This window comes from Trachurus trachurus (assembly GCF_905171665.1).
Source record: "Trachurus trachurus genome assembly, chromosome: 18".
NCBI lineage: Eukaryota > Metazoa > Chordata > Actinopteri > Carangiformes > Carangidae > Trachurus > Trachurus trachurus.
In genome coordinates this window covers 22,717,935-22,738,166 of record NC_139909.1, presented here as the reverse complement: position 1 = coordinate 22,738,166, position 20,232 = coordinate 22,717,935, and the positions used below count along the sequence as shown (strand labels likewise).

The window sequence follows — 20,232 nt, the reverse complement described above, 5'->3', positions numbered from 1 at the left end:
ATAGAAAAATACATTCATTTAAGAAAAAACAAAACAAACACAAAAAAATCTATAAACTTGTGAGCTATTAATGTGCATGTTTTATTCAATATATGATACAGCCACATATTGTTGCAATATAAATAACATAATATTGTAGGCTATTAATAATAGCTATAATCTCTCTGTTATATTAATCTGATTTTACACAGCTCACGAATCTATATAATATTGTAATCTTTCTTGTAGGAATGTTTTATGGATTTGCAGAGAGGATGAGCATGATCCTGGGTGCCCTGACTGTGGTCCTTATTATGGCCGTCATTGGTTTGGTTGTCAAAGTGAAAAGGCTTCAGAAAGGTATTTTCACATGCTGGTGCTAAGTTTGAAATCAGTGATACTGTTAACTGAGTTTAGTCCATTAATCAGGTGTATTGTTTCTGCCACATAGCTCATACTGGAAGAATCCCAAATCCACAAAGGACAGAGGTGATGCTTTTAAAGTTTGTCTCACTCACACACACACACACACACACACACACACACACACACACACACACACACACACACACACACACACACACACACACACACACACACACACACACACGCATACACACAAACTAATGTGGTGAGCGACCAGTGTGAAACTGAAAATCTTGTTACACACAGAGTCAGGACTCAGATGAACTCAACTATGTGGCAGTGGCTTTTCATCCAAAAAGAGAATCTGCAAGGAAACAATGTGAGTCTGCCTTTTCACTTCATTAACTTTATATCAAGACTATTTCTTTCTCGTAAAGTTGATCTCTGACAGTATGGTCTCTTCTTTGCAGAATCTGGACTCTGGTGACCTGAGGGATGCAGCACTGAGTGTGTGGTCTGCATCAGAGAGAGAAGTGGAGACTGAGTTATTTACACTGAAACTGATGCTTTGTTATATTAATCTTCTGATGTGCTTTTATGATGCTGGTGGAAAAAGTTAATATCACATCAATTTTTTTAAAGTTTTTTCAATAAAAATTTTCAGTTTATGCAAGTATGCTGGTGCTGTTTTTCTTCATTTCGACCTCTCTAAGGCTGCAGCAGTGGAAGAGTGAGTTAGATTTATATCACTTGTTGAAAGGAAGTGGCAACAGTGAGAGCAGAGGAAGATGCTTTAGCGATGGAACACACACAATAAACTAACATAGATGCATATCTTGTGGTGTGGTCTCAGTTTTTAGTTCTTCAACCTCACTGTTACAATATTACCCCAGGTTGTGTTACAACCTACCCTGGTAGAAAGGAAGGAAAATGGCACTCCTTGCATTTGGCATCAAATAATAAATTATGTGATATAGTTTGAGAAAGTTAAGGCTTTTTTTCTGGAGGATTTACTTTTGTTCATGGCTTTTAGTGGCATCTGGATTTGGATTTGAAAATGTTGAACCAAATGTTCACAATCTGAAAGGTTCATGTAAAAAAGAGGGGGGGGGGAGAAAAGATTCTTTAAAAGCATAGCCTACATCAAAGCCTGTAGTTTAGGGCTAAATTCAGCTGAGAAACAAGGAACAACAGTTACCACAGTATTCACCACAATATTTACATATTTTAAATATTGATTATCATCTGAGATCTTTTTCACTAAATCACTAAATAGCTTCTTGATCAGACAAGAGCAGATGGGTTATTTTTATAGTTAGCCTACATGTATTTTTGAAGTTGAATGGGCCAAAACCAGCTGCATAGACAGACACACAATACTTATTTTTTTCAGATTTTTCTAAAGATTTTGATACATTGGATATTCACCCTTACTGATCAGTATCAATGAATTCACTATAAAACAATTCTACAGCTGTATTTACTGAACTATTGGATCTTTGTTATGGGATCCTGATGGAATAACAAAGCTGACAGCTGGGATCCTTGGTGCTGGGACTCTAGTCCCTGACATGGTCATCACTGGTCTGGCTGTTCAATATGAGATCTCAGGTACCTCTGGGATCGCCCAGATCCCTCTTTGTTTTTGTTCAGTGTAGTGGAATAATCCCAAACGTCCCTCAGGGTGGATCAGGCATTTCTCTCTGTCGTGAAGGAGGAGCACTGCCACCAGAGAGATTCAGGAAATGTGTGGAACTGCAGCTCAGAGTGGCGCAAGTGAAGTGATGTTCTGGAATTTGGTGCAGTTTGTGCATCAGAAGACTTACCGTCACTTGTTACTGTATTTGTTGCCATCCGTTTGACCAAATATATACTTCTGTAATGAAGATCTTGCTTAATCCTGCATAACAACAATGTGTTGTGTGCCGAGTTAAATTCTGATCCGTCTCGTAGAAGTCTTCTGAGTTTGTGGTTGGCATGTGATGGAGGAGAAGCCAGAGAGGGCACTGACAGTTGTCCAGTCGTTGAGTGAGCCTTCAAGTCACATCATTGACAGGAAGAGATGGGCCTCTGTGGTCTGACTGAGCACAACCAATATGCACTATAGGTCAACACTAACAGTGATGGACTGCTTGTTGTTTTCCATTGCAGTGTTAAAAGGTTTCTTCAACTCTCTGCACCCTAACCACATACAACAGTGTTGTTCTGAAAAAATACCAGGTCATCAAAAACATCTTTAAAAAAATATATATTTTGTCAGTTTGTGTTTACTTACATCCAGTAGCCTATCTTTGCATAGCATATTTGTGTTTAACCACAAAGTTGCATTTGCAATATCCAGGGCCGTTGCTGGGAATTCTGGGCCCCCTTAACTCTTTCGCGACCATTGACGAGTAAACTCGTCACAGCCTGCCGAACGTTCACGACCACTGACGAGCAAACTCGTCAAAACCGTTTTTTTACAGATTAAGATAATAGACACTCTGAGGTACCCTGTGTGTGAATATGGTAGTCCTCTGATATGTAAAACTGTTTTAAACTAAAACCAAAACATAATGTTTTTTATAAACTGTGTAATCTGGGTTTTGTTTGAGTAATCTGTCTCCTTGAATGCTGCTCTGGGGACAGCGTGCAGCGCTGTGCGGCTGTCGGCTACAGTGTTGCGACTTTCTCGCTGAATCTGGCGACTTTCCAAACCCTCTTTTGACAAAAGCGACCGACGACAAATCTGGCGAGTTTTTCCGGTGTTGTTTACAAACGTTTCTGGTTTGGAGACTCGGATCTGAAAGCCCGTTATCACAGCTGTTTTCACGGTGCAGCGGAGCGGGCGCTGAGCAGCGGGGGCTGTGACCGGCCGCCCCCGCCCCACAGCACTCATCGCCGGCCAGTCACACAGCAGTGTCCCGGAGCTGCTGCGCTGCAGCCAGAGACCCACACCGCTGCACCGCTGCTCTCCACGCTGCCACACCCCCCAGATTTAACTACAAATATATTTATTTAGCCGTAGAAATGATTTGGGAGACATGCCACACTGCAGAGTAGCGGTAAAATGAGCAGATTGCCACTTGACACAAAAGTGCGTTTTCTCTGAAACTAGAGCGGGAGCTCCGTTTTTGGAGAAACCCAGCTCTCTTCTCCTCCTTCGTACTCACGAACGAAACGGCAGAAAAACTCGCCGTTTTTTCGAGAAGCACGTTGTAAAGTCACTCTTCAACCAAGTGAAGACCGTTTGTTTCTAGGTGACGTACATAGTTCGGTTCGACGTGAGATAAAAGGTAAACAAATAGCCAAAAACATGTGGTCCTGAGCGGATGTGCTGAAGACTTAGTGTGGTCGCGAAAGAGTTAAAGAATACTAAAGTGGGCCCCTACCCCCTAACTTTTCCAGTTTGTTTTCGTAGACTACCTATGTATTATCATTTTTTATTTAGCCTACTTTGTTTTGATGCTAATGCAGCATTACTATGAGTATTAGTCAGGGTCTTATGCAGAATGAATAAGTCATACAAAGAGTAGCCTACTGGGGTTTTTTGTGGGCCCTACCGGGCGCTGGGCCCCTAGAATTATTATCACCTTTCTCCCCATACAACGGCCCAATATCACAAGTATATCACAGAAAAACTGAAATCACACAACTGACAATATTCAGTAATGTATATTTTCAGATTTAATTGCAGTCAATTTAAATTAAATTTGTGAACTACTCATTCATTCGTTTGTACCACTGCAGACACAATCTAAATTTGCTGTGTAAAAACTGGGTTTCATACTCACTGTGTCAGTCAGGCGATTATTCTGATTTCAGTTATGGCTCTGAGGTGCAAACAAACCATAACTACTCAATAAAGTAACATCATAACCTCTGGACGACACAACATGAGTGCACAGATGGCATGGAGCAGGACGTGTCAAAAAGCTTGCAATTATGATCATGTTCCCATCTGCTGGTCTTTAGTGGCATCTGCAGGTTCAGAAAAATGAAACTGAAACCAAGACAAAATGCGCTTACTGATGCTGCAACACACAACGTACCTTGGATTGCAAATCAATGTAAAGGTGTTTATAATTTTATGAATTGATTTCTACAATAGGCTTTATGCACAGCTCCACTACTTCCTGAACTTCAGCCAGCTCCTCTATTTCCTGTTTTACATTATTGACAAACTGATTAATCCAGGTGTGTCTGGCAACCTCACAACAATGGTCAGACACACCTGGATTAATCAGTTTGTCCAATAATGTAAAACAGGAAATAAAGGAGCTGGCTTAAAGCAGAAGTGAGTGATATATTTGTGTTAATATAAATCTTAAATAGTTATCTTCCGACAGCAATCACTTACATAGAGTGTTTGGTCTGAAACACGGGTCTCCCAGTCACTCTGCTCTGCTCTGAGCCGAGGAGAAAACATTTATCGTATCCTACAGTTTTTATCCAATGAGGAGAGAGAACGGCATGCAGGGCTGTGTGTGCAGCCAAGGAACGCCGTGAATGTGGTGACGTAGCGACGAGGACTGTTATGGTGCGTTCAAGGAAACTCGTATTTTTCCGACCGTGAAGTGGTACCAGTTCGATCTGGTACGAGTTCACCGGTCGGAAGTTACGAGTGGCCGTTATAGTGACTTTCACCGGTAAAACAGGTCGGAAAAACACGAGTGGGTTGCCTGGAACGCTACAAAGTCGTAAGTTGTGACTTGAAGCTGTAATTTACGATTTCAAAAGCCTGCCTGGAACGCAGCATTAGCGAAAACGACCGGACCACTCACTTCTGCTTTAAGATCAGGAAGTAGCGGAGCTGTGCATAAAGCCAATTGAATTACACCTTTCAGACCTGGAATATAAACCAATCATTCATATATTTCTTGTACATTAAAATGTAGATATTTGTAAACTCAAATTTGCAACTTGCAGCAGAGCTGTCATAAAAACCAGGGCTGTGTCAAACTTCAGTCTTTTTGTGGTAAAAACCAACATGTGTTACTTTGTTGTGGAATCCTACACTGTAAAAAAAGAAACAAAGCTAAACCTCAAAATTTGTAGTGCAGGAAAACCACAATATCATGAGGGATCTTATGTGGACTAAATAACCAAAAGGAGCCTATTATAGGGAATGTAAAGTATTACTTACAACTGACATTTCATTGAAATGGCTGATTTTTGCCTTTATTTCACTATATTTGCCAATAGGTCATATACAGTAGGTTTGCTGAGAAGTAAGAAGTTTGAAGCCTTGGACTTCACTGACATGAGAAACCAGACAATGTCATTCATTAACAAGACCAATGATGTAATGTTGAAAACAGCATAATTAACTTGTTTTACTGACAGTACATTAGTTCACAGGGAGGCCATGTTGATGTTTTAAATTATTTATTCATGCAGCTCAGAATCTAAAATGGCAATACAGAGCAGAGCACGGTAAACTTCTCACCTCCATCAACATTCTGTGTAAAGCCACTGTAGCAACTACATTGGATTGTTGTTGGTTTTTTATCCTGCTTTACATTGTGCAAGTCAAGCTGATCATGTCTGTAAAGCAAAGTGTAGAATTTCTGATACTGTCCTCAAATCCATTCAGTCAAGATCTTACCTGTTCTCCAGCCTAAACACACCTACCCATCCTAAATACCGCCCACTTTCCAGAACAAACTATGCCCTACAACTTAATGGCAGTGCTGGGGGGTAAGGGACTGTCAACTATACATGTGATCTAGAATTATTTCCCACCGATACATAGTTGATGGATAGATAGTTGATGAATTGCTGAATGGATATGCATGTAGTCAATGAGTACAAAATAAACATCTAAGTAGGCAACAATCAGGGTCCTGTACAGAAGAGATCTAAGTAAACCTCTGCAGCAGGTAACTAGTAATATTTCCCTATATAACAGTAAACTGTGTTCATGTGCTGTCTGTAATGTTGCATTAGTCCTTAAACCCCTGGACTTACCTGTTAACTCTGAAGATCTCCAGTAGCCTTTGATGTCATCTGCCCCCAGATTCAAGGTAAACTAGTTAGGTCTATGAAATCTCAGCTGGTGGGTTTAGCGCTTATTCACTTCAGCTACAATACGGACAAGTTTCTCTTTGGCACTACGGGGGGCGGGGGGCAAGGTACGCTGATGACTGAGAGCTGCATATTCAGTATTTAGTTTGTTTTATCAGCGTGACGATTTAAACAAGTTTCTCATTTCATAACAGACGGATAAGCATTTAATTTGTATTTACGAAGTATTCAGATCAATTCAAGCGCTTACACTATTGGGGTTTAACGCAGGGCCATGGTTTTTGAGCATATTTGTGAACACCATTACTGCACAACTCCGTTTTATTAAAAAAAAAATTAACAGTGGACAGGTACATGTGAACGCTTTCTGATTAACTGCCATGAACAGTTACTTTCTAAATGTGTAAGAATTCCTTTGTTTTTAGCAGTTTCAATTTTCACAGCAACGCCATATGGAGGTTTAGTTTTCGATGTAAAGTTTACCATGATGGAAGCAACGTGCAGACTAGATTTTATACCAAACATGAGTCAGTTCAGTTAAATCTACAGTCACAAGTATCGCCTAGAAACTGCTGCTGAAATGACTCAGCTTTCTAATGTTACACACCACATCAGAACACTAATTAATCCAAACGTAAGGGTACAATAAAAAAGAAAAAGAAAAAAAACACGCCTAATTTAGACGTCAAGCATTAAAAAATACTACAGCACAATTACAAACTAAAACAATCTTGGGAAAAATAGACGAGATTAAAAGTTGTCCCAAAATAATAATAAAAACAAAAACAGACGTCGGCAATTCGGTTCCTCCTGTGAGCATCTCAGGGGAACGTAACGCGCTCAGCCGCAGACAGGAAGTGGATAGTGTCACGTGCATCAGGAGGCGGCGAGCGGCGACGCAGTCGGACGACGATCCTGAAAAAAGAGCAAATGACACATATGAACTGTCTGTAACTGTTGATACAAAAGCACGTTGTTCCATCGGGATTACCAAGATGGTAACTTTTTTCAAGTTGTGCATTTCGAGAGCGGTTCTTCAGTCAGAGACCCCAGACTGGAAAGTCTGTTTGTGTCGGATTATGGCACATATTTAAAACTGGTAGGTAATAGTTGAAATCCAAGTTAGTGCTCAGACGTGCATTATAAACGAATTTACAAGCTGTTGAGTGACACTCTGTACGCATGCTTGTTTCCCCAAAAGATCTAGAGCGTACGATCTGGTCACAAGCTGCCTCTGCCTTTGTGGGGACGAAGGGCAATTTCAGAAAATATATTAACACCAATCTAACTCAGACCTATTCTCACCTTCACATGCCGGGCCTTGCTTAATATGCGTAGCGTGCAGGCGGTGGCGGAGGCAGCCGGTCTGCGTAGGGGTCCCTGGCACGTGGAACTCCGTACGCCGGGACCCGGGAGACCGGAGAGAGCCGGGAGCGCTCGTAGGAGTAGCCGTTACTGGCGGGGGGCATCGGCGTGCTAGGCGCTCTCCTGAGAGGGCTGCGATCTCGGGCGTAGTACGAGGACGGGGGAGGTGGGAGTGGGCGACGCTCATACGGGTCGAGCGGCGCGGTCATAAGACGGTCTCGGACGACGGCTGAGGGGGGAGGGGGAGGAGGAGGGGCGCCGGGACGCTGGTCCTCGTAGGAGGCCATGCCATACGGGCGAGCTCTGTACTTCTCATAGTAATCTACCACGCTGTATCTGTCCCGCTCGCCCTCATAAGGACGGTCGGGATAAACAGCTCGCCTAGGGGGAGGGGGGGGCAGAGGGGGGGCGGGGTAACCTGGGGGCATATGGCTGAGACGGCCTCTCAGGTAGCTGGGTGGCGGAGGCTCATGCCTCTCTCCTGGGTAGCGTGGAGGCCAGTAGCCGCCTCTGTCCGGCGGAGGAGGTGGGTAGTCTTCCCGTTCATCATGTCTGGGACGGCTCTTGGAAATCTGGACATGGATGCGCTTCTCTAAATACAAATTCAATTACAGATAAAGAAAATACATGTTACATAACAAGGTTTAAGACAGTTAGAGCCACTTAATCATCTCTTCATTTTCCATTACAGCATTTTCTTACCTTGGAATTCAGTATTGTCCAGTCCCTTGATTGCATCCATGGCCTCATCAGAGTTAGACATATGTACAAAAGCAAAATTCTTGACAACAGCGCACTCTGTGACTGTGCCGTACTCTTCAAAGAGAGCGCGGAGCTCGTCGTCGGCTCCCTTCTCTACATTGGCTACATGCAGTTTGACGGAGCCCTGGTTCTTCCCGTGGCTGGCCTCCACGTTAATCGGCGTACCGTGGAGCTTGTAGAGGTGCAGGCTTTTGATGGCTTTGGTGGCGGCCTTGCGGTCTTCCATGTGGACGAAGGCGTAGTTCTTGATGATGGCACATTCTGTGACTGTGCCGTACTGAGTAAAGAGCGCCTTGATCTCATCCTGGTCTGCCTCCCGGGGCAGATTCCCCACAAAAATTTTCACCATTGTCTAAAGACCTGTTCCAAGGCAATTTAGAAAAAAAAACGAGATAAGCAGGGATGGAGAAAGAAAAAAAAACACGTTTTAACAAAACGGGTAGTGTTTACGTTCTCATACAACAACGTACTGAGACCTACAGCCTTTTCTCTGTCACTACTGTGAATCAAACTAGGCCTGCTCACGGCAAAATGGCTGACGAGTCTTTTACGCAGCAAGTCAACTAATTAGTACAAAATAAATCATAGTTAGTTCAACCTTGGAACATCACTATGCTCACTGCAGCCATTCAAACGCCACTTTACCAGCAACTACTCTCGTCTAAACAGAACACCGGTTTTAATTTTTGCTCGTAACCTAGCGTTAGCTGTTAGCTCCGGTTAGCAGGCTAGCTACCAGGCCTGAACAAAGCCCCGCGGTCCGAGCGCAAAGCAACGACCAGGCGAACAACACAGCTACGTAGATAGTTAAAAGACTAAAAAATGCGTTGCAATGCATATACGAAGAGAACGTCGTGTCTAGTTTACGTTACCTTTATACCGGGCCGCCTCTACGGAGAATTCAAAACCCTACCAAGGGAGATTTCCTCTGACCAGTTTCCGTTTCGTCTTTGCTTTTTTAGCAAGTTTTTTTCTCCCCGGCGGCTAGCCTCTTCTTCTACCTCGTATGCGCCTCTCCCGGGTCACCGCCACACCGCCGCCTGCTGGTCAGAGAGGAGCACGACTCACCGCACGGTAGTAAGGTAAACACAAAACTTTGTTGGCATAATTTTATGGTATTTTATATCCCATGTTCATTGTATATTATTTATTTATTTATTTATTTATTATATAATATGATCTAGTATGTGTGTTAGAAGCAAACTCAAGGCGTGTCTTTTTGGTCTTTTAACTGATTTTTTTATTTTTAGATTATTAGCACAATTTATTGTTTTTAATTGCTTTTTATTGTTATAATAGACCTGGATATAAATGTATGCAGTTATATTATTTCATTCATTTATATTATTTATTTAACCGATGTGTTTATTTTTATTCTATTCCGTGCTTAGCCTATCCACTCTCTAGTCACGTGTTTTCCCCACTGAAAATCTCACTGGAATGGAATTGTTTAATGTTCTATTTTGTTTATCTTTATCATGAAAAGTGCTGGGGGGAGTTTGTTTTGATTTATTGATAACTCTCTAATTACACTCCTCTTCACTTTGACTGTAGCTAGCCTATATCAGTTTATTTAACTCAGCTTCCTAAAGTAAATTGTTAATGTGAAGCAATGCAAGTGACTTTCTTTCTGTTTCTAGTTGTAGGCTACACTTGGTTGCATCATTTGGAATTTCCAGGGCTGCTGCGTTCAGGTGCTCATCTCCAACTTTTGGATTGGAGAAAAACAATCGATTCACTGAAGCTTTCGTCGAATCATACACACTGTAACAAAGACAGCATTGATGAGGTGACGGTTTTATTACGAGACTTCTCTGAGTAGCAACCCAAAAGATAATGTAATAGCCATAGACTGTAAAAGGTAATAGCCGATTTTTCCGACTTCGTGCAGCATTAAAAAAAACAGTTCGGATTTGCACTTGAACGCAGCAGAGTTACTACTGGGTCTTATGACGATGACGAAACTCCAAGAGGAAGAAAAAAGGGGTTGTGCTGAGCAGCTGGTGAGAGTTTTCCTGTTGTTGTCGCCGGCAGCAGCAGCAGCACCGTTAGTCTGACCACTTAAAAGTTTATGTGGACGGATTATAAGGAATTTATTTGCAAACTGCAAACAACAACATACAGGTAAGAGACACATAGACCTACATCTAACAGCAGGGGTTTACTGGGAGGGGAGTACTTTTCTCTTAGGCCTATACTTATTATTGATGATTGTTACTTAGCCTATTACTTATAATTTCCCTGTGTTCCCAATGGGTTTTTCTGTTTCCATGTGATTTCAGAAGTTCTGATTCCAGCAGGAGTGTTTTTTCATGATGAATGTGTCTCAGACGATGGAAACGGAGGAGGATCTCCTGACTTGTCTCCACATCAAGATTTACCACCCTCAGCAGAATTGCAGGGGCCTTTATGGGCTGCTTCCCCTTGGGAGGAGGAGCAGGCACTCGGCGGACGACCCCCTGAGGCTGGGCCGGGACAGCCAGGCCTGCACCTACGGCCTGGTGGACCAGAAGGTGTCCCGCAAACAGCTGTCCGTCCAAGCCTACCGCACCCCTCAGAGCCCAGACATGCTGTTCACCATCCAGAACCTGAGCCAGAGGGGACGCCTGTCGGTGAACGGCGCAGCTCTGGACTACCTGGAGAGGATGGATCTCCCTGACAAGGCCCTGATCCGGTTCGGGGAGTATGAAATGTTGATGGTCCGTGAGTCCGGCGAGGCCAAGGGCAGCTTTGAGGTTGAGTTTGACGTGCTGGCGGTGGCACCATCCAGGGAGACATGCACATGTCCACCTACTACGACACCTGTCATGGACACAGGCTCGGGCTCAACTCTGATGAATGGTTTCTCATCTGAGCTCATAGCACTTGGCCCTCTTGAGACTGATGAGACTCAGTATCAGTCATGATGAAGCACCACCACCATGTTGTGACTTGCTTTTTTGCTTTTTCTATTGACTTGCTGTTACATTAGATTTCCTTCTCAGTAAAACCTGCTTTAATGTGAATTAGTATTATTTTGTACCTTGTAGCCTACCTGTTTTTTTCTTTCATCTATGTTATTAAAAAGCTGTGATCTGAACAACAACTGTGTTTGAAGTGCAGATGCTATGAGATCTTAAATGAATTTGCTTCTTACACTTTTTGGCAGTATATTTCTATACATGCTGCTTTACTGCAGGTTTGACAAGCAGTTTGGAGAAACTCTCAAAAGCCACAGGTGTTTATGGTATTCATTCATACAGAACCTCCTCATGTGGAACACAAACTGGCAAAACATTGTTTCGAAACTGGTTATTCCAGGTTTTCGGAGAATGAAACAGCTCTACATGTCATTTTGAGTTCAGGTTACAGTGATAAACTGAGGTCAAATATATTTTATATTGGTGCATTCTCATTTGAATCTGTTTTGGGTTTTTTTACCAGTGGCGTAAGCATAAATATAGCAGTGTAAAATATGCAAAAACAAAATATACTTAAATATTTACGACATGTATTATAATGTAATGTTTTAAATGTAACAGCGGGTATGAAGCATTCAATATAATAATTCAGGTAGAGCTCATTTGAACCACTTTATATGATATGAAAATACAGTCACTTTACATGGGTGCTTTTATCTAGACTACAGCTGTCAAATTTATAGAATATGAAAGTGCATATTTCCCTCTATAATGAAGTAATGTATGAGTAAAAAAAAAAGCCAGGTAGAAAAACAAGTATAAAGTACTTGAGTAAATAGATTCACTTCATTACTTTTACAGCAGGCATGTTTATTATGTCAACCATTCAGATTAAAACAGTAAATAAGGATACAAAGGTGAGACATTGCATGGTCATAAAACTACACTTTCAGAGCTTTTATCAGCACAAGTCAATGGTTAAGACTAATTGTTTGAGTTTTTGAGTTGGGTGCAGAAACCTGGTGCCAGTTTCTAACAGGGTGAGGACAAAGTCCAGTCTGGTCTTTGAAACCCGATCTTCCTGAATTTACGAGAAGGACATGCAATTTGAGAAGTTTATCTAGTCATCGAAGCAGAGGATGGTGCACCGCGTTACTTCAGCGGCAGCCATAAATGCTTGGAATGTGATCACCGTCATACAGCAAACACCATAAACACTTTTTGTCAGGACGATATTCAAATTCCAGCCACCACCTCCGGTTTACTGAAACTCCATCCCAGCAGGAAGGGAGTGACAGTGTGCTTAAAGAAACTTTATATCAACTGAAATGACCCTGACGACCAAACACAACAAAAAAAGGGAATAGAGAAAATTACACTTTCTATTTGACATCGTATGATTCCATTGTTCTCTTTTCCCCACTATAACATCTATCTATAGCTGCTGCCTGTGCCTCCTCTGACCCAGTGTATGCTGCTATATGATCCACATCTCAACAGTGATCTGATGTCAGTTTGTCTCGCTTATTGAGATAAAAGCTGCATATGTCATCGCTGAACAAGCTCGCCTGAAGATTTTATCAGCCGGATATTATGATAAATCATGTGATATTGAACAATAGTGAAAAAATAGTTCCCACTTTTTGCAAGGTGTGACATCACAGCTAAATCAGAGAAAAACACTTCTTATCTGTTTATCCCCACACCTGTTCATTCAGGGGAATCTTTCAAGATCAGACTATTACAGTGTAGATTTTACAAAACTCTCTTAACTTAAACAATAGAGGTCAACGTTAGGCAGCCAAGCCTATGGATCAAATGGACTGGTGACGGATCAAACTAAGATCTATACAAGTACAATTATACATTTTCTGTTAAAACCCTTACCGGCTAATTTCTTTTTTTTCCCCCCTGGTTTATGAATTGTGCTAAATGAATAAATTGGCAGCAAACACACCACCTATTGAAATATATTTCAACCCCCTTTATTATTGAGAACATGTTAATTTACAAAGCATTATATTTACACATTACATACTGAAAGGTTGAACAGAAAGTCTTTATCCGTTAAAAAAACAAAGTGCTTACATAACAGGCTTTTAGCCAGATCACAGTTCATCAATTAGGTAGAGTAGTGACCTCTGCTGCCTGGGACACATGTGGCTCAGGAAGTAAGGCATGTCGCACACTTCCTCCCATCTGCACTGGAAAGTGTCCTTATTGGGTAAGACAATGAACACTAAGTAGTCCCCCATGTGTCCCGAGAATGTGTCTCTGGTAGAAAAGGGTTGTATTTGTGTCTGGGGGAATTGTTCAGTGCTATGAGTGGTCAATGAGATAAGACAAGTGTTTTTCTTTCACAGATGGGGATAAGTGATTTTCAAGTGTGATGCCTTGAGTCTGAATTAGTCCATAAGTATCACTCCACACTGTAATCTGCAACACTGAGCCCCACTGTTCTGGTGTAAAGAGCTGCGGTGCACACAGATGCAGCTTGCAGGTTTATTGAGGACAGACGTGGGACTTTCAATGCAGCTCTCCACCCAGTGGAACGAACCCGGACAATTCCACTTCCTGTAAAACAACAGACAATCCAGTCAAGGTTGACAAAATACAGCACTCTCTAATGGACTTCATGATTAAGTTAAACGGCCTTACCGTTAACCGTATCACTGTCAGACCCTGTGACATCCTGGGAATTCACATCAGACTCCCTCATAGTCACCACAGTCTGTGAACAAACACACAGGCTTTAGTGATCTCAAACTAAAACAAAGACATTCATTTTATTTCTCCATTACCTCTCACCTAGTCTGCATCATTGTAAATAAGAACTTGTTCTTAATTGATTTTGCCTGGTTAAATAAAGGTTAAATAAAAAATCTAACTGATGAGACAAAAGCTCAAGTATTTACTTTACCATCTTACAAAAGGTAAGGATTAAGGGTGAATTCCAGTTCCTATTTTAACCCTCAAGCTCAACCCTTAATCTTAGTAGCCCTCAAAACCAAGGGGCTATTATGACTTAAATACTTGTCTGGGATTTGGTTTTTTAGGACATTATAATGTGTTAGGCTACTTATTTCACTTATTTTTTTCCCTTTTTTTTAATATGTTCGAAATAAAGACTAATCAATCAATCAATTTTGTGACAATCTGTCAGTTATTACTTCGGTTATTCGTTTTTTTGTAGCCTATAAATTAGTTGAGTTAGTTATAAATTTATTTTCAAACAAATAATATGTATAAATACCACAACCACAGACATATTCAGTTTAAAGTCACCGCATAACACGGCTTATTGAAAGGTAAACACCAGCTGTAACTGTCGTTGGATAACTCTGCAGCTACGGGAGATTACATTAGCCTGGTCGTCTTATAACATTATCGGCGCAAACATTTTACGTAGGCTGTATCTTGATAAAACAACTTGAGTGCACATTTTTGAGAATGAGGGTTAAAATAGGAATTGGAATTCTTGGAATTGGAATGGAACTATCCTTTTCCATTGAAGACCTTTGTTCACTTTGACATTGTGATTTTCTATAAATAATTTGTGCATATAAATATATATACACATAGACACACACACACACACACCTTGAGTGTGGAAAACTGCAGCATGAATTCAAGAGTACAATAAATAATAATAATAATAGTAGTAGTAGTAGTAGTAGTAGTAGGTGTAAAAACAATATCTACCTCTCTTCCTCAGGATGCTGGACATCTCCCATGGAAGACTTACCATGACTTGGCACTTCTTGCATAGAGTTTAATAACCTACAAAGAGCACAGATACTAAGAATAGCCAGCCTACATGCAATTTGTGGTACATGTACACAAGATATGCATGATATAAAAGAGTTAAAGCAGTAACTGAAGGTATTTACCAGTGTATGATGTGACAGTGACACGAATGTAAATCAAGAGCAGTTGTCACAAGGTGAAAAAAAATCAGCCAGCGCAAAGCTCAGTTAACCACTGCACCACTCTGATTGGCTCAACACAAGACAGGCTGGCAGACACTGACTGAGGGAAGACGTACGGTAGTTGCTTGTGTGTCATGGACAACACACAGCAATCAGCCATAGGACAATACAGGAAACAAAAGTTACAGGAAATCTGTTGGACATTTGTTTTTATCACTCCTGGGTTAGAGGATAGCCAGAGATTACGTAATGATTTTCTTAGGGCAAAGTCAACTTCTTGTTCTTATTAAATTCTACACTGGCAGTGACTGTAACAGACTAATTTAACTTAACCATCAGATAAGTGAATAAGTGAAACGCCGGGGCATTACTAGATGTTTCTGATCTGAAGAATCAAGTCCTTGTCTCAAAAGGCCTATTCACGTTGGAATAATTTGACAGTTAAAACGTAATTTTTGGTTTCAGTTGTTTATTTAAAAAGCAATTCATAAAAGTAAAAATCATACATAACGATGCTATAGATTCTGTTTTCGGAAGAAAATATAACACAAAGTGTATAAAGAACAAAACCACACTGAAATATTTTTTGATTTGTCATGCTAACATGTGTCGCAAATCTTAAGAGATTACTGTACAACCTGCCACACCAGGGATTATATTAAAGGCTTTTTTTTTTTGTCATTACCCATCAACCTTAGTCTGAACACAATAATCTTCATTTGTTATAAAATTCCCAGAGGATTTATTTGTTTAGAAAAACTGGAAGTTTTTTGCAGCACTGCACCACACTGGAGTAACTGTACTAAACCACCTCAACCAGCATCCTATTCTGAAAAACACTTCAAACAGTCAAAAGCAGAGGAACAAAAAGGCAAAAAAACAGCTCAGATGAAGACGTGAACTGCAGACATGGAATCGTATGTTGTTGGGTTTTTTTGGTTTATTTTTTAAAGTACGGCGCTGTCCGCAATACAGTATCTTCCAGTAAGTCTCAGGTGAACGCAACGCAATCCTCCATAGACAAGGAGGATGTATAGCGCCACGTGCATCAGCAGACGACGACGATCTTGTCATATTCTAAACCTGAAAAGAGAGCACACCACACATGTCAGGGAGCGCGTTTGAGGCAGGAATCGCGCAAGACTGATCTTTTATGGCAAAGCAGCAATATTTTAGGAGTTGTATATTGATCTACTGGCTGAGTAAGAGCTGCAGGAATTAAAAGCTCTGATTGATGGTCATGATTTAAAGCGGGTTTTTTTGTACAGATTAAAGGGATAGTACAACATTTTTCACCATAATCCCTATAGTCATAGCAGGTGCATGTGGTATAATTATTTAACATTATGATAGGTTAAGCAAATACTCAGAACTACTTAATCACTCCGCCCAGCAGCCATGTCTAGAATGTAGTTCCGGCTATGAATTTGCCTCGAAAACAACTCTGTCTTGTAATATTCTATTATTATCTCATAGCGTGGTGAATGTGCAGGTTACAACTTGTCCACCAGAGCGTTTTGGAGTTGTTGGATTGTGTATTTGATGAGTGTGATGAGGGACAGGGGACCTGTACCATTCACTTCCATTGTGTTCGCTGAGCAGCTCACGTCTCTGCCCCGCAGATCTCAAAACAGCTTGCACCAACAATTAAAGGTAATGAACCTACACTGTAGGGATTATGACAATAGGAGAATTTGCCAAAATGTTGAACCCTCCCTTTAAGATATTTCATTTGATTTGCTCCAATCATGTCTTTCAGTTTAGTTTATGATGTGAGGAAACATCCTCTCTCTGTTCTCACCTTCTACACACGCTTGGGGTGCCTAATACCCTGTATAGCGAGGTGGTGGCGGCGGCGGTGGCGCTCTGTCCGAAAAGGAGTCCCTGGGGCGGGGAGCCGCATACATGGACATCGGAGAGAGGCGGGACCGCTCGTAGGAGTAGCCGTTGCCAGGCAACGGAGCAGGCGGAAGGGGGGCTCTTCTGATGGGGCTCCGGTCCCTGGCCATGTAGGGCGGAGGAGCGTGCGGGAGTGGGCGGCGCTCATACGGGTCGAGTGACCCCATTCCAAGACGTTCTCTAACCAGCGCCGAGGGAGGAGGAGGAGGGGGGATGGCGCGCCTATCGTCGTAGCCCGCAGTGCTGTAAGGGCGGGCTCTGTATTTCTCATAGTAATCAACCAGCCCGTAGCTGTCTCGCTCGCCGTAGCCACGCGCAGGGAAAGGCGCCCGTCTCGGAGGAGGGGGTGGCGGCGGCGGAGGAGGAGCATAAGCGGACATGTTGCCTCTGTAGGGAGGCTCGTGCCTCTCACCCGGGTAGCGAGGAGGAAAAAAGCCTCCTCTGCCAGGCGGAGGTGGATAGTCCTCCTCCTCGGGCCCCCCTCTGGGTCTGCTTTTTGATACCTGAACGTGAATGCGACTTCCTGAGAGAGAGAAAAACATTGTCCCTCAAATCTAAAGGGTTTAAAACTGATAGCGAGGAAATCCCCCCAAAAAACATCCAATCCTTTCACTCATAACAATAAGATATGAAATTACATCTTACCTTGAAACTCTGTGTTGTCCAGCTCTTTTATGGCATCCATGGCCTCGTCATAATTGGCCATGTGCACAAACGCGAAGTTCTTGACAATGGCGCACTCTGTGACCGTGCCGTACTCCTCGAAGAGAGTGCGGAGCTCTTCATCGGATCCCTTTTCCACATTAGCGATGTGGAGTTTGACAGGAGGGGACTGGTTCTTCCCCCTGCTGAGCTCCACGTTAATGGGTCTGCCATTCAGCTTGTACATGTGGAGCTCACGGATGGCTTTGGTGGCAGCCTTGCGGTCATCCATGTGGACGAAAGCATAGTTTTTGTACTTGGCGCATTCCGTCACTGTGCCGTACTTGGCAAACAGAGCTTCAACTTCATCCTTCTCAGCGTGCTGGGACAGGTTGCCAATGAAAATCTTCACCATTGTGGCTCCAGTGTGTTTTCTGTGAAGGATATGGACAGGATGAGTTAACATGGGACACTGTGAAGTAGTGTTGTTGTACTCGAGACCGGTCTTGGTCTCAAGACCGGTCTTGAGACCACATTTTCAAGGTCTTGGTCTTGTCTCGGAATCATCTACATTTTCACTGAGTCTTGTCTCAGTCTCCGTCGAGCTGGACTCAGGATTTTTTCTCAAGACCACAGCTGCAGTGACATCTTTTTTTATTACGGCAAATGTCTCTCTGTGTCACTAACAAATGTCTCTCTGTGTCTCTCTGTGTCTCTTTGGTTATATGATGTAATTCAATAACTTTAACCCATTAAGATAATTAAAACTGTTCTACTAAAGTATCTGCTTGTGTGCAACCATCTGAAACACTTGGTGTCACCAGTGGGAGGGGACTTCAGCAGGTTCTGTGCTGTGTTCTTCTGTTCAATCAACACTTTGTTACATTAAATATGGTTTAGATTTTATATCAAATTATTATTTTCCAGTTTAACCTAGGAATAATCTTATGTATTGCTAAATTTATTGCTGATGTTGCACACAGAAACATTGATATTACCTTTTTTGTGTGTCTTGTTTTTGTATCTGTTGCTGCTGTGACACTGTGAATTTCAATAAAGTTTTATTCTATTCTCTTCTATTCTAATGTAAATATCAAGCCACACTAACTTACTGAATATGGTCTTGAAAATGGTCTCAAATCGGTTTGGTCTTGGTCTTGAGTCGGTTTCGACCCCCTTTAAGTCTTGGTATGCTCTGGTCTTGGCCTGACTCGGTCTGGGGTCAGGTGGTCTTGGCCATTATGTCTATGGTCTTGACTACAACACGACCGTGCAGTGACAGGGAGGAACCAGCGGGAGCGAATGGTGAACAGATAACGTCATTATCAGGAAATAGAAAGCTTGTCATCTGAGCGACAGCGGGCTAAAGGGACACCAGTGCCAAACATCATTCAAGTTAGTCACACACAGTAAACGTATCTCAACTGTTACTAATTTTAAAAGTTGGGTGTTAGTTAAAAAAAAAACGGAGCAACAGCACATACAACTGACATTATAAGAACAAGTCGAACAAGTTTCCGTGTTTGTACTTCCTGGCCACTGAACTGCTAACCAGACTCGGTTAATTTGAATGGCAGCAAGCTAACGTTAGCTACCAGCTGCTAGCAAGTTAGTGACAGAACCATAGACTGTAAAACCGAGTAAACCTCAGCTCAAACACTGACACAACACACAGTCGCGTTAAAAGACGTGTAAAAGTAAACGCTAACAGAAAAGAGTAGAGGAAACACAGGTAAATGACAGCACTCACCGCTCGTGGACGGCGCCGCCACCGTCAAGTCGAAACTCCAAATACGACAAACCGTCAATGCGTGCTGACGTCGTGCGCCGAACTAGGAGTCTCATTGGTGGATGGACGCGTCGCTCAAACGGCGCAGCCTGTGATTGGATGAAACGGGAAGAAAAGTTATGTGTAAAAAGTATGAGGGCGTGTCTAATGGACCAATACTGTACTATTGATAACTGAGTCAGCAAATCCTTATCGTTAGTTTCAGTTCGGAATAACCCCAATAATTAATAATTAATTCATTAATAATGACATTTTGAGCGTAGTTAATTGTATGAAGTTCACTTAAGACACAATTAAACAGATTCTGTTTAAATAATGCATTCATGGATTAAAACCAATTAAATTTGAGGGGAAATTTGAATGAAATCGACCTGAAAGGATTATTTCTCATTTAAATAACAATTCTCACAACAAATAACCATCTTCACCACTTTTTTTATTCTAATTGATTTTGTTTTATTCTATTCTATACCTGCACTTTGTGTAATCATATAAAAAAAATAGTAAATAAAAAAGATTATGTAGGAGAAGAAAAATATTTCAGTAGCTACTTTCAGTCCATGGAAAATCAATGGAAACTTACATTTAATCATGT

General features: G+C 41.8%; 3 protein-coding genes across 5 annotated transcripts; 1 reads left to right on the top strand and 2 right to left on the bottom strand.

The window, feature by feature from the left end:
* Positions 1–5,716: 5,716 nt before the first annotated feature.
* Positions 5,717–9,442, bottom strand: rbm4.3 (RNA binding motif protein 4.3). Its single transcript, XM_083993452.1, has 4 exons — positions 9,351–9,442; positions 8,419–8,838; positions 7,657–8,308; positions 5,717–7,266 (listed from the first exon to the last, which is right to left on the bottom strand). The coding sequence occupies exons 2-3, from the start codon at positions 8,825–8,827 to the stop codon at positions 7,677–7,679; spliced, it is 1,041 nt and encodes a 346-aa protein (XP_083849578.1). The 5' UTR covers positions 8,828–8,838; positions 9,351–9,442; the 3' UTR covers positions 5,717–7,266; positions 7,657–7,676.
* A 1,058-nt stretch (positions 9,443–10,500) lies between these two features.
* On the top strand, positions 10,501–11,552 carry tifa (TRAF interacting protein with forkhead associated domain). 2 transcript variants are annotated; one of them, XM_083992355.1, is made up of 2 exons: positions 10,501–10,602; positions 10,764–11,552. In XM_083992355.1, exon 2 carries the CDS (start codon positions 10,791–10,793, stop codon positions 11,382–11,384), a length of 594 nt encoding a protein of 197 aa, XP_083848481.1. In that variant the 5' UTR covers positions 10,501–10,602; positions 10,764–10,790; the 3' UTR covers positions 11,385–11,552. The 2 variants fall into 2 exon arrangements, with proteins under 2 accessions (XP_083848481.1, XP_083848480.1); XM_083992354.1 differs by having other exon boundaries at positions 10,761–11,552.
* A 3,002-nt stretch (positions 11,553–14,554) lies between these two features.
* Positions 14,555–19,631, bottom strand: LOC311001614 (RNA-binding protein 4.1-like). Of its 2 annotated transcripts, XM_083992723.1 has the most exons (4): positions 19,599–19,631; positions 17,852–18,282; positions 17,109–17,729; positions 14,555–16,390 (listed from the first exon to the last, which is right to left on the bottom strand). In XM_083992723.1, exons 2-3 carry the CDS (start codon positions 18,261–18,263, stop codon positions 17,131–17,133), a joined length of 1,011 nt encoding a protein of 336 aa, XP_083848849.1. In that variant the 5' UTR covers positions 18,264–18,282; positions 19,599–19,631; the 3' UTR covers positions 14,555–16,390; positions 17,109–17,130. The 2 variants fall into 2 exon arrangements, with proteins under 2 accessions (XP_083848849.1, XP_083848848.1); XM_083992722.1 differs by having other exon boundaries at positions 14,555–17,729.
* Between the last annotated feature and the right edge of the window lie 601 nt (positions 19,632–20,232).

What these genes read in the sequence shown, in the direction of transcription:
- rbm4.3 (XM_083993452.1), bottom strand. Translation starts at nt 8,827, where the DNA reads ATGGTGAAAATTTTTGTGGGGAATCTGCCCCGGGAGGCAGACCAGGAT. An exon ending in GGACAATACTGAATTCCAAG is followed by an intron (nt 8,309 to 8,418) that starts GTAAGAAAATGC and finishes ATTTGTATTTAG; the next exon opens with AGAAGCGCATCCATGTCCAG.
- tifa (XM_083992355.1), top strand. Translation starts at nt 10,791, where the DNA reads ATGATGAATGTGTCTCAGACGATGGAAACGGAGGAGGATCTCCTGACT.
- LOC311001614 (XM_083992722.1), bottom strand. Translation starts at nt 18,263, where the DNA reads ATGGTGAAGATTTTCATTGGCAACCTGTCCCAGCACGCTGAGAAGGAT. An exon ending in GGACAACACAGAGTTTCAAG is followed by an intron (nt 17,730 to 17,851) that starts GTAAGATGTAAT and finishes TCTCTCTCTCAG; the next exon opens with GAAGTCGCATTCACGTTCAG.